Consider the following 15,131-nt stretch of genomic DNA (forward strand, 5'->3'; position numbering starts at 1 on the left):
TGAGTTGGGGGAATTAGCATTCAAGGAGATGCAGCAAAGGGGGGTAACCGGAATATCTCCACCAATGTGTAGCACGATTGTTCCCTTAGAGAATTCTCTGAATGACCAGGCAGGTGCTCAACAGGAATGGTCTTTATTAAAGGAGCAGTAAAGGCAAACACACACACACAATCACACACAGCATACACAAGAGGGAGAGAGATTCAGGGTAGGGCAATATTTACCAGTCTAGGAGAGAGAGGACATGTGTAAAGACAGCAGTTTGAGTGACCAGCACTTTACAGCAGGAAGAAAGCTCAGACATGTGTCTGAGTGTGTGCATAGGATCCAAAGACACACACACACACACACAGAATATGGCTCGGGGCAGCCTAGTTATAGAGCAAAATGTATCCTGGGGCAGAATTATGTCTTATGTCCCCCAAAGCAATAGCTTGATGGCTTGTCTGGAGGTGAAACACTAAAGTGGGAAAGGCTTGATTGTGCATATCTGGGAAGGACTATAGGTGAGAAGGGTGCTTGATGTCCCGTGATTGCCTGATTGGAAGGGCTAGTCAGGTCCCTGAATAGCCCAGATTAGGAAAGGTTGGTGAAGAAGGTACTGAAAGGTGCTGATGAGTTCAAGCAGGAACTCTTGGAAGACCTCCTTGTTTCACTCAAGTGCTTCTCCGGAGCATATAGGGGCAGCTAGTCAGTCTGACTCAGCTGGTAATTTTCCAGCTGCAGCCAGGGTTGGCATCTATCCTGCCTGGCCAGGGAGTGCCATGTGCTAGGTACATGAGGAAGAAGAACTGCCCTTTCAGTGAGGAGAAGGGGTATGACTGCTAACAGGGCGAGTGGCTCAAGATGGCTGCCTGGAACCATATGTACATTGTCCCTGTGAAAATGGGAGTTTTCCTGTGATGGCCATACAATACATTAGTATTCGCTGAAAATAAAGTTGTGTAAAGCTCTGTAATAGGGTATTTAGAAAGGATCAGTAGATTAAATTCACACATATTATAGAAGTTAACAGCATCCTAGGGCGACTTTAACCTCCCTCGCACTCGCTTAAAAACATCATTCAGCCTATTTTTAAACTGAGCTTGAGCAGTAGCCATCTTTGCACTACAAAGCTATTCTTGAGAGGGAAAAAATAGGATTAGACATACTCTAGACACCACTATTCTATTTTTGAAAAACTTGCTCTTGAAGACAAAGCTTGGGCAACAGCTTGCAATTTAATCCAGCAATTAAAAATACGTGATTGAATTATTCATCATAATTGGCAGTCTCTCCCTTTGAGCTCTGAGGAATATAGAGGAACTATTCTTAGACATTTCCAACCAAGTTTGTCCAAGCATTATATTTTGGGTACTAGTTCAACTAATCTGTGGTGTCCCCATATTTTTGCTCTGAAAAAGTTCTGGGGGGAATAATTTAGCCATCTGTATTCAGGGCTCCCTTTTTTGCTGCTGTTGCTGTGAGGGAGTTGATTGTGCTTAGGATCTTGGGCCCAAACAAGCAAATATTGTGTGGAAGCTCAGGCCTGTGAAACTTTACAGTTCCCCCCCCCCTAAAGATAATGAGTATTATACAACACAGTGTATTCAGCTTCTCCTTGCCAAAAGTAACGCTGCCTCTCTTCCACTGCAGTCCAAACAAGTCAGCCTTTATGAAGAGGTGTGAAAGCTCCTACTCCAGCTGGAAATTCTCTGGTGGTTTTCGAACCTGGGTCAAAATGTCTTTGGTGAAAACAAAAGAAGAAGATGGCAGGAAGACAGTTGAATTCAGACAAGAGGTAAAAAGGCCTAATTGCAGTTCGTTGGCTACATGGCTATCACTCTTCACCCATCCAGGGGTTGCCCTTCCTGCAAGCATGCTTTGCTAAGAGGAACAGTTCTGAAGTCATATCAGGGTGACAGAAGATATTGTTCAACTAGGGTTGCCAGCTCCAAATCCAGAGATTTGGGGGTGGAACCTGAGGAGGGGCCTCAGTAAGGGTATAATGCCACAGAGTCCAGCGTCCAAAACAGCCATTTTCTTCTGGGGAACTTATCTCTGTGGTCTGAAGATCACTTGTAATTCTGGGAGATCACCAGGCACAACTTTAGTGGTTTCATGATTTTCCATTCTTTCACTGTCTCATGCATGCTTATATATATATATAAAAGTACATTCCTTTAAACAAAAGACTCCAAAACTGCTGAGTCTGCATCAGATTCCCATAACAAGCAGCTCTACCTGCTCTAGCCAACTCCAGCGAAAACACACAACTGTAAGTTCAAATTGTGGCTGATGTTTCTTTGCCTTTCTTGTTAAGACTGTGAGATTCTAAAATCTTGCAAGAGATTTTCAGCTGTTAAAAAATATTAAGATTTTTCAGTCTTGATCATCCCACCAGTTAGGCAAAGCTATAGTAATAGATCTATTTACACTGGGTTGCCAAATCTCCTCTCCCACAAACACAGATCTTTGTGCTTAGTTATTGGTTTAGTGAGTTTTTCCAGTGTCCTAATATTAAACATCATGTGAGAGGTAAAGCAAGTATATGGCTTGGTTTAAAATCCAAGGCCACCTCTACTATTTTGGGGGACTGGGTAGTAGAGAAGTATATTGCAGAGAAGAATATATCAGACTCTAGAGGTTCTCAGGTTGATTTGTGTATATGAGTGCACAGCTCTTGAACTGGAGAGGTAGGGCCACCTCTGACAGAGTTGAGGACTCTTAGGTGCCAGAGAGACTCACTACCACTCAGAAGTCTCATGGCACATAGTCATCACACGTTTTGTAGACTTCATGCTGGAGGTGAAGCATGTAGGTCATAGCAGTGTTAACAATGATAGTGCCAAGAAGTAAAGCTAATTGTTACTCAGCTTGACATTTGGAATTGAGGCTTCTGCCAAATTAATGGCATTAGGCAGCTGTGAGCAGCAGGAAACTGTTCATTTTGAGTGCATGAGTGCACATGCTTGCTTTCGAAGCTACACATGTTTCAGTCTACAGCTGTAGCTTATTTGGAAGAACAATTGGTCTTTTGGAGGGACATATCCCCTCCTGCATCCTTCTTTCCAGAACTAGCTACCATGTTCAGAATGTCAGAGGACAGGAATGCTCGAGTAATCCCAAATCCCAACAGGTATTTTATTATAGGCGTAAACATACCATTCATTCTGGTGGCAGGATCAAGAAAGATCAATGATGAGCCTATTATTCAAAAAGTTACTAGTACCTGAAAAAAAGTAATACAGATATGACATGTAGCTGGTATGTTTAAGTGAAGCAATTTTGTCCAAGAGCAAGAGATAAAGATGGGCACCTTTCTTTTCTTTAAGTGTGAAATATTTATCTTAGCTAAACTAATTGTCCCTGGGTAGACAGATTTACCAGATGACAACTTGGAGTGGTAGTCTGAATCTTTAACAGTTTCCCTCAACCATCTATTCCCTTGTCCCTTTGTCTGCCATGCCTCCAGCACATCTAGAGCCTTCTTCACAACAGCCAGTCTGCAAGGGGCAGGGGAGAAGGTAACAAAGAACTGCAGGGAGAGGAGGCCATAACTGCTCTCCTTTGCTTGGGGCTGAATTAGACTCTACACCCAAAACTTGCAAGTCACCCCCCCCCCCACACACACACACACCTTTCCCTCCCTCCAAAGCAGTTTAAAGAAGGGACATTATGCATCCTGTTCCTTACCCTCACAGTTTTTTCCCAACTTCGAATTGGATGTGCCCACACCATGTCACTGTTCTTCCTGCAAAATGTCCCTTGTAGTTTGAGGCAGGGATGAAGCAGAGGAGGGGTAAGAATGCCTTTCCCACAATTTGTCATCTAGCCCCTCCCTAGGGGAGAGCTCTTAATAAAGCAGGTTTTACAGGTAACCAGGATCCGCAAGAGTGAGTATAACTCCTAACCCCTTATGAGGAAAGTATACTCTGAAACTGGGTGCTAATAATGGCAAAATCTTCTTCTTGCCCTCTTATTAGATCAGTGTGGTTAACTACATCGAACGGAGAACAAAAGCTGGGGGTGACCAACTGTTTTTTGTGGTATTCGAATGGAAAGATCCTTTTATCCAGGAAGTTCAAGATGTGAGTAGACTTTGCTTTCCTCACCTAAACCTGTGGAGCAAATGCTGTTCCTTTGAATTTAGAGAGAAGGAGGAGTTGCTATTCTGTAAATCCAAAGAAACAAGAGGAGAAAATTCTTCTTGTAAACTGGAGTTGGAGGTGGGGGGGAGAGGCACACACAACTCCGGCTAGAGCTGTTGTTTTCAACTCCTGCTGTTTCTTCCCTTCCTATGATGTTTACACTAAAGCCAGCTTACAAACCAAAAACAGTGGAGCATCTGCAGCAAAAAAGCCATCCTCCTGGCAGTAGCACCCTTTAATTTCCTTTACTAGGCAGAAGCAGCTCAGCTTCTGGAAACTTGCCACTTCAGGATGTTTGTGGGAAAGCCAGCTATACAGTTCAAAAGTAAATCTGCTCCTCCATGACCCCAAAGGCCATATGCAGTCATGGTGCTTTTGAGAGAAACCATGAATGTGGTGGTGTGATCCTGAACATACTTCCGTCCCTATCTCCCAATCTGCCTATCCTCAGCTTTGCTAGCTCAGTGGCGGTCGTGGCTCCAACTCCAGCTTCCCCACAGTCTGTCTGCCGTCCTTTCCCCACTGTCAGTAATTGTTCTGCGTGCCTCCTCACTGCCACTGGCTCTCCCATCCATAGCACCACTGCTGGACTGCCTATTTTGGGGGGTGATTTAAACCTCCCAGTGTGTGTGCGGTTTTTTAAAAAAAGGTTTCAGACTTTTCTGCAAGTTTGGAGAAAAATCTCTCTTCTGTCCAAGTGGACCCAATCTGTAGATTTGAGTGTCTGCAGATGGGGTCACACTTGGTTATTAGAATATATATGTGGGGAGCTGTAAAAACTTGCAGGGTTGGGGATATCTCATTTCCTCCTCCCCCACCATGTCCTCATTCCCCTGCCCTCACAGCCTCTTCCTCTTTCCCTGCTTCTTTTTCTTCTTCCCACCTACCATTAAAACAGGCCACTCCGCGTGACATTCAGTTCTGTTCCAAGAGGTTCAACAATTAGTGCATTGCTCCTTGTTTAGTCCTTTGCAATTCTGGTTAAAACATCTTCAGTAGCAGGCTAGGAAGCAACTTTGCTTGAGACCATAGAGAAAAAAAGTTTAAATGTACACTACTCTTTAAAAATCTTAGTCACAGGCAGTCACATTTGATAATCTTCATTTTTCATGCATCAAGACATAGAGAATATGAAGAAAGTGTTCTCTTCTACTCTTCTTTCCCACCTTAGTGGGTGGAAAACAGAATTCACACACTTTTCCAGAATAAAGACATACTCCCATATTTCATTTTATAGCATGTATTCTGAAATGCAGGAGAAGCTTTGACTATGTGAAAGAAAAAGAGCTCTGTGGACCTGTTACAATTGCCCATTGTCCCTAATGGGGAGTTTGAGTTAAATTTGTGAAACAGGTCTTGGAGTAAGTGTGTGAAGAGGACCAGCGCTACAGCTGCTCTTCTGGTGATAGCACAGGGAAAACAGGGTTGCACCTACCTGTACCTGTTGTTCATCAAATGTTCTTCTGTACAGGCACACATGGAAACTGCGCATGCGTAGGCCAGCTGTGGACGTATCAAAGCTCCAAAAGGTGCAAGATGCTCACCCAGCCTTTTTGCGCGCTTTTCAGTGTGCACGGCCATAAAAGGCAGGGTGACCAGATCCCTCCCTCAGTTCACTAAGCCGTTGAAGGAGAAATTAGCATATTAAAGAGCACAGGCGGGGAAAGGAGGAAGGGATGTGTGCCTGCACAGAACAGCACTCAATGAACAACAGTTACAGGTAGGTGAAACCCTATTTTCATTGTTGTGTCTTCTGTGTAGTCCCACTTAGGAGATTTGCGAACTAACTTACCCAGGAGGTGGACGTGTTGCTCTTCATCAAAAGACTCTTCAGGACTGTTTTGCCAACTGCAGCATCCCTTCTGGAGTCTACGTCAATGGCATAATGTCAAATAAAGGTGGACAGCATCGACCAGGCGGCGCTTTACATAAGTTCATTAATGGAACGCCCAAGTTAAATGCTGACAAGGTTGATTGAGCTCTTGTAGAGTATGCCCTGATGCCCAGCGGGCAAGGCTGTCTGGAATGTTTATAGCACTCTTTGATGAGCCACACCAAGCAGTTAGAGATGGTCTGAGCAGTGACCTTCTGTCCCTTCTTGGGTCCTCTGAATGAGATAAAGAGATTAGGGTCCTTTCTGAAGGCAATAGTCCTGTCTAGGTAAAAACACAGTGCACATTTGGTGTCCAGTGTGTGCAGGAGTCTGTCAGCCTCTGTAAAGGGTGAAGGAAAAAAAATACTGGCAGAATAATCTCTTGGTTAAGGTGGAAAGCAGAGACTACCTTGGGTAGAAACTGTAGGCTTGGACAGAGAACCACTTTGTCTGCAAACATTCTGAGAAAAGGTGGATTGTACTTCAGGGCTTGCAATTCACTCACCCTCCTAGCTGAAGTTATGGCCACTAAGAAGGCTGTTTTGGCTGTCAGAAGTTTAAGAGGACAGGTAGCTAGAGGCTCGAAAGACTTATGCATGAGCGTTGTTAAAACCAAAGATAAGCTTCTCTGAGGAGTGGGTTTGCACGCTGGAGGGTAAACATTAGCTAACCCTTTAAGGAAGGATTTGCAGTCAGGTTGGGAGAAGAGGGACTTTCTCTTTACTCCTTCATGATAGGCCAAAATGGCCACCAGATGGACATTCACAGAGGAATTAGAGAGTCCTTGGGTTTTTAACAGGACCAGATAGTCTAGGACAGTTGGCAAGGAAGCCGAAGAAGGAACCAAGCCATGTTCGCTAGTCCGAAGGGAGAAACATTTCCACTTGCCAGAATATGACTTCCAGGTGGAAGGATTTCTAGCCCGCAAAAGTATGTTTCTGACTGGGAAAAAGAATTCTGCTCCAGAGGGGATACAAGCCAAGCTGTCAGCTTCAAGTGCCTAAATCGTAAATCATGGTGAAGGACCACGTTGTCCTGGAAAAGTGTTGGTGACATCAGGAACCAATATGTTCTGCCTTATGACATTCTGGACAGGGTGGAGAACCAAGCCTGTCTCAGCCAATAAGAAGTTATTACAATAGCTGATGCCTTCTCTCTCATCATCTTGCTGAGTGTCAAGGTCATGAGAGGGAGAGGAGGGAAGGCGTACAGTAGACTGTCTGACCAAGATATTTGAAAAACGTCTCCTGGGGACGATTTTCCTTCGCCTGCTCGAGACTAGTATTGAAGGCACCTCTTGTTGAGTGAAGTAGCAAAGAGGCCTATACTGGGAAACCCCTACTGTAGGAATATGGGTTGTAGGAAATCCATGTGGATGGACCATTCATAATTTTGGTCCCCAGACTGACTCACAGTATCTGCCAGAGTACTGTCCTCTCCAGCAATGTGGATGGCTGAATGGGAGACCTGATGTTGGATTGCTCATTCCCAAATCAGGGAGGACTCTCAGGACAGCGAGACTCTGCCCTCCTGCTTATTCAGATAATGCATGGCAGTTGTGTTGTCTGTGCAGATCTGGACATTCTTGCCCCTGACAAGGTGAAAGCTTTCAGAGCAAAGCAAATGGCCCTTAGTTCCAGAAGGTTGATATGCAGGTTGGGCTCGTGCTGAGACCAAAGACCCTTCAACTGATTGAATCCAGAAAAAGCCTCCCAACCTGTCAGAGAGACATCTGTATAGATGGAAAGGTGAATGGGTTTGGACCCAAACAAGGTCCCTACCATTAGATTCCGTTCGTCGTTCCACCAGGTCAGGGATCTGTATATAATCCTCAGAACCAAGAACCACTTGTACGGATTCTGATAGTGTGGATGGAATACCTTGACAACCAATTTTGTAATGGCTGGATCCTGCCAAATGGTGCTATCCGTGTCAGAGTCACCATGAAACCTAAGAGTTTTTGGATTTGCCCTACGCTTTGGTGCCTGCAAGAATGCACCCTGTTTAGAGTGGCTAGGAACTGGGTTATTCGTTCTCTGGTGGGAAAAACCCAAGCTAGTGTGGAGTCCAACACTACTCCCACGAATGTTACCCTTTGTTGTGGAACCAGGGAAGACTTCTCCAAGTTGACCCATAGCCCCAATTGGTGGAGGGTCAACAGGACTAAGGAAGTGTGATGGGAAACAAACTCCCTGGACTGGCCCATGGTAAGCCAGGCATCCAGATAGAGGAATATGGTACAACTTTTTTCCCTGAGGTGACCAACCACTACTGTCATCACCTTGGTGAACACCCAAGGGGCAGAGGAAAGGCCAAGAGGAAGACCTTTGTACTGGAACCTTTTGGAACTGCATTGAAAATTGAGATATTTTCTGTAATAAACATTTATTGGCACATGAAAGTAAGCATCCTTCAAATCGACGGTAACAAACCAACAGTGGTTCTCTAGAAGGAGTAAAATATCCTTTTAACGACAACATTCTGAACTTTTTTGGAACAATAAACTTGTTCAAAAAATGGAGATCTAAGATGGGGCAAGAGCCCCCTGACTTTTTGTCCCCCATAAAGTTGTGGGAATAAACCCCTTCAGAACTGTCGTTCAGAACTGGTTCTATTGCTTGTTTCAGCAATGCTTTGTACTTCCTTTACCAACAGTGTTTGAGGTAGGATAGGGTTCGACTGGGGAGGAACATCTGGAGGAACGGTCCTGAACTTTAGGGAGCAACCTTCCCGGACTATCAACAGTACCCAGAGCTTCTAGGTGATCTTTTACTATGCAGGTAGGGGCAGGGATTTACTGACAGGGAGTGGGGGAGACATCCTGGCATCAAAAACTTTGCTTGGTGGAGCTCAATTGCTCCCTAGGGGAATTGGAACCATCCTTCAATTTATGACGGAAGTACCTCCATCAAGCCTGGCTAAATGGAACTGTGGAAGTAGCATGTTGCTGGTTCCGAGAGAAATGTTGGGTCGGTTGAGACGGGAACCAATTGTATCTGGGATTGTAGTGGGGATAAGGCCTGGAAGGGAACCAGTGCTTATATGGTATGACCAGGGTAATCCCTAGGGACTAGCAGTCACTTTATCATCCTTTATCTTTTTTTAATGCATCGTCTGTAGTAGACAAGAAAAGGTAATTGCCCTCAAAGGGTAGATCTTCAACCCGTAACCTGTGATGGGAAGCCAATGCAGTGAGGATCTGTTGCTTAGAGAACCTAAGGGCCTCTCCCTGCAGAATGTTTGTGAGGCGCTGTTTCTCATCAGGGATGAGACTCAAGTAAAGACCAATCTTGTCCCAGAGGAATAATTGGTACTTGGCCATAATGGCCTCATAGTTGCCAGTATGGAAGTTAAGGGACGAAGAGGCATAAACCTTTTTCTCTAAAATATCCAGCTTCCTGCCCTCTTTATCTGTGGGGGCAGAACAGCCAGCACCCCATGGTAGACCCTTGCTGTGGAGGGTTTCCATGACTCTGAAGTTAGCAGGAGGGTGGTTGAATAAGAACCCAGCCCCATCTAGTTTGTTTTGTAAAGGTTGTATAACTTCTTTAAAGTCACTGGCGCAGATGCTGGAGTTGACCAAACTTCTTTTGTGACATCTATCATTTCCTGCATGACAGGGAACGCCTCCGGGCCCGTTGCCTTGGAGTGGAGAACCTTAAAGACTGGATCCAAGGAGGTAGGAGTGGAGCAAGTCACTTCAATCTCCAGTGACCTTGCCATCCTGACCAACTGTTTGGGATAGAGGCAGAGGTCTTCAGTAGGAGACACAGTAGAGTTCTCCATTATACACTTGGGAGGGAATGGCTCAGATGCCACATCGGAACCAAAGTCGGAACCTTCTTCAGAGTGCATTGGTGGATCAAGTGCCGGTTCTGCGGTCTCAGAAGCCTCAGGAACCGTTGGAGAAACCAAGGCCAGTTTTGCTTTCACACCTGAAGGACAAGGATCAGCAGGGTAGTAGCCAGGAATAGAGATGGGCACGATCAGCATTATGATTTGGAAAAAAAAAAACCGATAATGGCGTTTGCGCCATCGGGACTCGGCTAATTGGTGCTGTCCACGGCAACCAATCCAGCGGTCGGAGGTTTGCTTGTTCGGGGCTTGATCGGATCGATCGGTTTCTGTTCGGGATTGCAGACACTCAGGCGCCAGTAATCTATTCCCGGGGCAACAGAGCCAGGGGAATGCCTGAGCTGTGTTTGCCCTCTTTCTGTCGCCCTGGAAACGTGAATGGAAGCCCAGCTTTCCTTGATCAGCAGGACTTCCTTCCAACCACGGAGCAGCCAGTAATGCATCACCATTTGGGAGAAGAGATGGGAGGGAGGGGGAAGGGGGTGTTCTGTAGCCACCACGGGCACTCCAAATGTTTTTTGCTTTTTAAAAAAACGGGGCTTTGTAGGAGGAATGGCTGTTTTTCTGTCTGTCACTCTGTTTTTAACCTGCTTTTAAAACACTGTATTTTGTGGGAAAACCTCATTCACGGCTCTGTGTGTGTGTTTAAAAGGGAGTGGGTAAAAGCTGGATCCAGATGCTTTTAAACGGATCCTCATGAATTCATATGATTTTTATATTGAAACAAAACAAAACAAAAAGGCTGTCATATTATAGATCATGTCCTAGTCTACAGACAGCAACAAAACAATCATGCATCCACTAATCCGTGGCGCTGCCACGGCACAAAAACATGCTAAAAAAGCACGGATCCACAAGAATCCTCTTGATTTTTAAGTGGGGCCACCCAAAATCCACCACACAATCACAGACCATGTCTGTTGCCACAAATGGGACCAAAAAATTCAGCCATCCGCTACTTTGTGGAGCCGCCACAGCGCAAAAATACGGTTCAAAAGCACGGATCCACATGGATCCTCTAGGTTTTTACATGGGGCCACCCAAAATCCACCATACAATCCCAGATCATGTCCATATCCACAAATGGGACCAAAAAGTCATTAATCCACAGCTTTGTGGCAGCGCCACGGTGCAAAAACATGGTTCAGAAGCACAGATCCTCGTGAATCCTCTTGATTTTTACATGGGGCCACCCAAAATCCACCATACAATCCCAGATCATGTCCATTGCCACAAATGGGACCAAAAAAATCATTCATCCACTGCTTTGTGGCAGTGCCACGGCGCAAAAACATTGTTCAAAAGCACGGATCCTCATGGATCCTCTTGATTTTTACATGGGGCCACCCAAAATCCAGTATACTGTCCAAGATCATGTCCAATGTCACAAACAGGACCAAAATATCTAAAATATGACAGCCTTTTTGTTTTGTTTCAATGTAAAAATCATATGAATTCATGAGGATCCGTGTCTCAGATTCATGTTTTTTCACTGTGGCAGTGCCAAATATTTTTGGATCTGTTTTTTTTTATATTTCAGTCTGTGGACCTGGCTGCGATATGTGATTTGATGTTTCATTTGTGTTTTTTCTATTTAAAAAAGCATAGGATCCGCGAGGATCCGTGTGGATCCTGGTTTTACTTTCTTCCTGTTTAAAATACGCTTTTGGAAGACTGGCTGCTGGCTTTTAAAATCAGGTGGGGAGGAATGGAGGATTCTGTCCCTGCTTTTTTAAAAAAGCTGGCTGAAACATGTTGATGGGGTCTCTCTCTCTTTCTCTATTTGGAGAGGCAGGGACAGGTTAAAAACTCGCCCCCCCTGCTCTAAGTGTGTGTGTGTGTGTGTGTGTGTGAAAACGTCCCCTTCCTGAGGGGAGGCGGCTCGTCGCCGGGTTAAAAACTCCCCCCCTGCTCTAAGTGTGTGTGTGAGAGAGAGAGAGAGAGCGCGTCCCCTCCGTCAGGGGAGGCGGCTTGTCGCCGGGTGAAAACTCCCCCCCCTCTGCTCTAAGTGTATGGGGGGCGGGGTGCCCCTCCGCTTTGGCCTCCCTGATCCCAGATCGGAAATGGGACTTGTTCGGTGTGGATCGGTGATCTGGGGTCGTCGCCAGTGCGGATTCACGAACAGTTTGATTGGTATTTTTTTTTGGATCGTGCCCACCTCTAGCCAGGAACCTCCTGTAGATAACAGTGAGGTGGCAGGTAGAAGCCCGGAGATCCCTCAGTGCCATGGGCATAGTAATGGTAAGGAGACTCATAGGAGTATGGAATCCATGGACATCTATGACTCCTGACGACCTCTAGACAACTCTTGGTGTCAGTTGGATCCGAAGAAGCTGCTTCCTATTGTGCAGGTCACACTGGGGAAGGTGGTAATGGAGATAAAGCCATTCCTAGTTCAAGGAAATCTGGCATTTTGCCATCTAGAATGGCAGGAACTGAAGCTGAACAATGCCTAGGAGTCAGGGAAGGAGTTCTAGGAACCGCAGGGGGACTGGATGCCACCAAGGTGGATGGAGCCAAAGCTGAGGATCGTTTCTTCAGCATGCCTCGACTTCAGCTTGGCTTTTTTCAACAGCAGCTCAGAAGAAAACCAAGATGGGCCGGAATCTTTAGCAGGAACCGAGTGGTTCATATTATTGGCATTTAGAGCTGAAGTAGGAAGAATCAACTGGTTCGTATTATTGGCGCTTGGAGCCAGAATAGGAGGTACCGAGGAGGCCTGTTCTGAGCACTACAGTCCTTTCTTAGCGGCTTTAGTCACTTCAGAATTGGAGGCACCCTTCAGGGCTGACTCTCAAAGAGCCGCTTTCAGGTTCAATGCCATTTCATGCTGGGGCTTAGGCGCTTACGAACGCCACAGTGCTGTTGTGTGCCTCGCCAAGGCACGTGAGGCATTTGTCATGCCCATCGGATTGGGCCATCTTGGAACCACATCTGAGGCACTTCTTGAAGAGTGCCTTCAAAGTCATATCATCATCATCTTTCTGCTTGCAGAGATGAGCTCGAAGCACATTCTTCTTCAGCAACAGCTACAGAAGAACTGAGGGAGGGATCTGCTCACCCCGCGTTTTATAGCATGCCCACTGAAAAGCGTGCGAAAAGGCCAGACAAGCATCTGGCGCTTTTTGGAGCTCTTGATACGTCCATGGCTGGCCTGTGCATGCACAGTTCCCATGTGGGACTACACAGAAGATATGACAATGAACCTTATTCCCATATCCTATGCTACTGATGTACAGATCTTTTTATTTTGACAAGTGGGAATGAAATTGGTGGGAGAGGGTGCAGGGAGGAAGAGAACCACCATGTGAGAAGGCTTCTGAATGAAGCAGGTAAACAGTCAAAACACTTTGGAATAAAGATCTGAAAATGTACAGCTATGGGAAATATTTGATTTATAAAACAAGTTGTTTTTTTCCCCATAGATTGTCACTGCAAATCCCTGGAACATGATAGCTCTTCTTTGTGGCATCTTCTTGGCTTTATTTAAAGCAGCTGATTTTGCTAAATTAAGTGTGAAATGGATGATAAAAATCCGCAAACGGCACCTCAAGAGAAGAAGCCAAGTCCTGAACCACATAAGCTGAGGACTATAAGCTCCACTGGAAAAGTTTTGTAATACACTGGATAATCAAATGATTTGAGACTAAACCACTACAGAAGCAGTAGACCTGCACAGAGAAAGTGTTTTGTTGGAATATCACACCACAAAACTTGAAGTTCTGGAGAAATCAACTTTGTATGAACTCCTGTCAATTCCAAGCTATTTTTAACTCTTAAGTTTCTTTACCAAGATACTAAGTGCTGGAAAGACTCTTGAAATAATGGTCCATTGTTTGTAACAAAACTTACAGTCTAGTATGTATAGACAAATCTTTAGCAGTGAAGCAAAATCAAGACTTGTTTCTAAGTTGAGATTCCTGCCCATCTTAAATCAGGTTGTCTTTACCATGGAGCCCAATGCTAATGAGTTTAGTTAATCTTGTGGTCCAAGTTTTGAGCTCTAGCATTTTCAATTAAAATCTCAGGGAGAAAGATGCTTACTTGAAGGTCCAGGGAGTTCTTGCCTTCAGGGTATGCTGCCAGTTTGAGGGGACAGTACCAAGATAGCTAAACTATTGGGCTGATCCAATGTATGGCAGAGATGCTCAAACACCCGCAAGTTTGGCTTACATCCTGTTTTCCAGGGCAAACAGGTGTTGGTTGACATATTTAGGACTGTTCACTAGGTTTTGACTTTATCCCTTATAGAGCAGTACAGCACCATCAGTTTTTCCTACAGCTTTGGCTACTATTTTTCTGTTGTACCACTGGAGGACTTTTGGAGGTTTAATTGCTGTTGCACACTAATATTCTAACCATCTATTGCCATGATTTTTGAAGTCCTGGCTTTCACTTTTTAAAAAATATAGCTGTAGCCTAAACTTTTCTTATGTAGGAATGGTGGCTTGGCTTGGGGCTGCACGTATAGTCAAATGAGACATAAATGAATGGGGTTATTTTTTTAAAAAGTCCTACCCTTCAGTGGTTGTCTAAGTATTCCTGACTTCACAGCTACAACTTCACTTGGATCATTTGCATTTGCGCAGTTTTGAAGAAACCCAGTGCAAGACTGTTCAGCAGACATTTGCTGCCAACCCCGAGTGCATTATCAGCTCACATCTGATTGTCACAAATGTGCAGTACCCAAGAGTATCACTAATTTGGATTACTAAAGGTCTGCAGGTCAACATGAAATGTTGGAATTTTATCACAAATTCCATTTTGGTTAAAAATGTATCTGTTCAAAATGTTTCAATAAATTATACTTGTGTGCAGCTTCTTTAAAAACTAATTGGCCCAGTACGGATTTCTGCCATTCTGATTCTGGATGCAGCAGTTGCAGGCTGCAGTCTAGCTCTATAACACTTACTGCCAGCTCTAACTGGTTCCAGAATAAGAGGCCAGTTCCTTCAAATGCCTGAAGAAGAGATTTGGCATACAAGAACCACCAAACCCTGAGAATCTTCCAGTGCAAATAGATGCAGAGGAGTTAGCCGTGTTAGCAAAATCAAAAAGAGTCCAGTAGCACCTTTAAGACTAACCAATTTTATTGTAGCATAAGCTTTCGAGAATCAAGTTCTCTTCGTCAGATGCCTGATACAGAGACTGGTCAAATACAGAAGAGCAGGAGAGAGAAGAGGCAATTAGGGGGAGGAAGGGGGAGGGTGCAATCAAAACATTCCTTTGCTAGTATATGTAAACATCTCCTTTGAAGCCAACTGATACACACA

At 44.9% G+C, this 15,131-nt stretch overlaps 1 protein-coding gene across 4 annotated transcripts in view; it reads left to right on the top strand.

Moving 5' to 3' along the window:
- The window catches only part of PACC1 (proton activated chloride channel 1), a 36,647-nt gene extending 21,959 nt beyond the window's left edge, over positions 1-14,688 (top strand). For all 4 annotated transcript variants that reach the window (XM_055001005.1, XM_055000997.1, XM_055001014.1 and 1 more), the window contains 3 exons: positions 1,636-1,780; positions 3,966-4,070; positions 13,284-14,688. In XM_055001005.1, the coding sequence (XP_054856980.1) occupies positions 1,636-1,780; positions 3,966-4,070; positions 13,284-13,445 (412 nt within the window). In that variant the 3' untranslated portion in view covers positions 13,446-14,688. The remainder of the gene's footprint in view (positions 1-1,635; positions 1,781-3,965; positions 4,071-13,283) is intronic.
- Positions 14,689-15,131: the final 443 nt, after the last annotated feature.

This window comes from Eublepharis macularius, chromosome 1, assembly GCF_028583425.1.
Source record: "Eublepharis macularius isolate TG4126 chromosome 1, MPM_Emac_v1.0, whole genome shotgun sequence".
Lineage (NCBI taxonomy): Eukaryota > Metazoa > Chordata > Lepidosauria > Squamata > Eublepharidae > Eublepharis > Eublepharis macularius.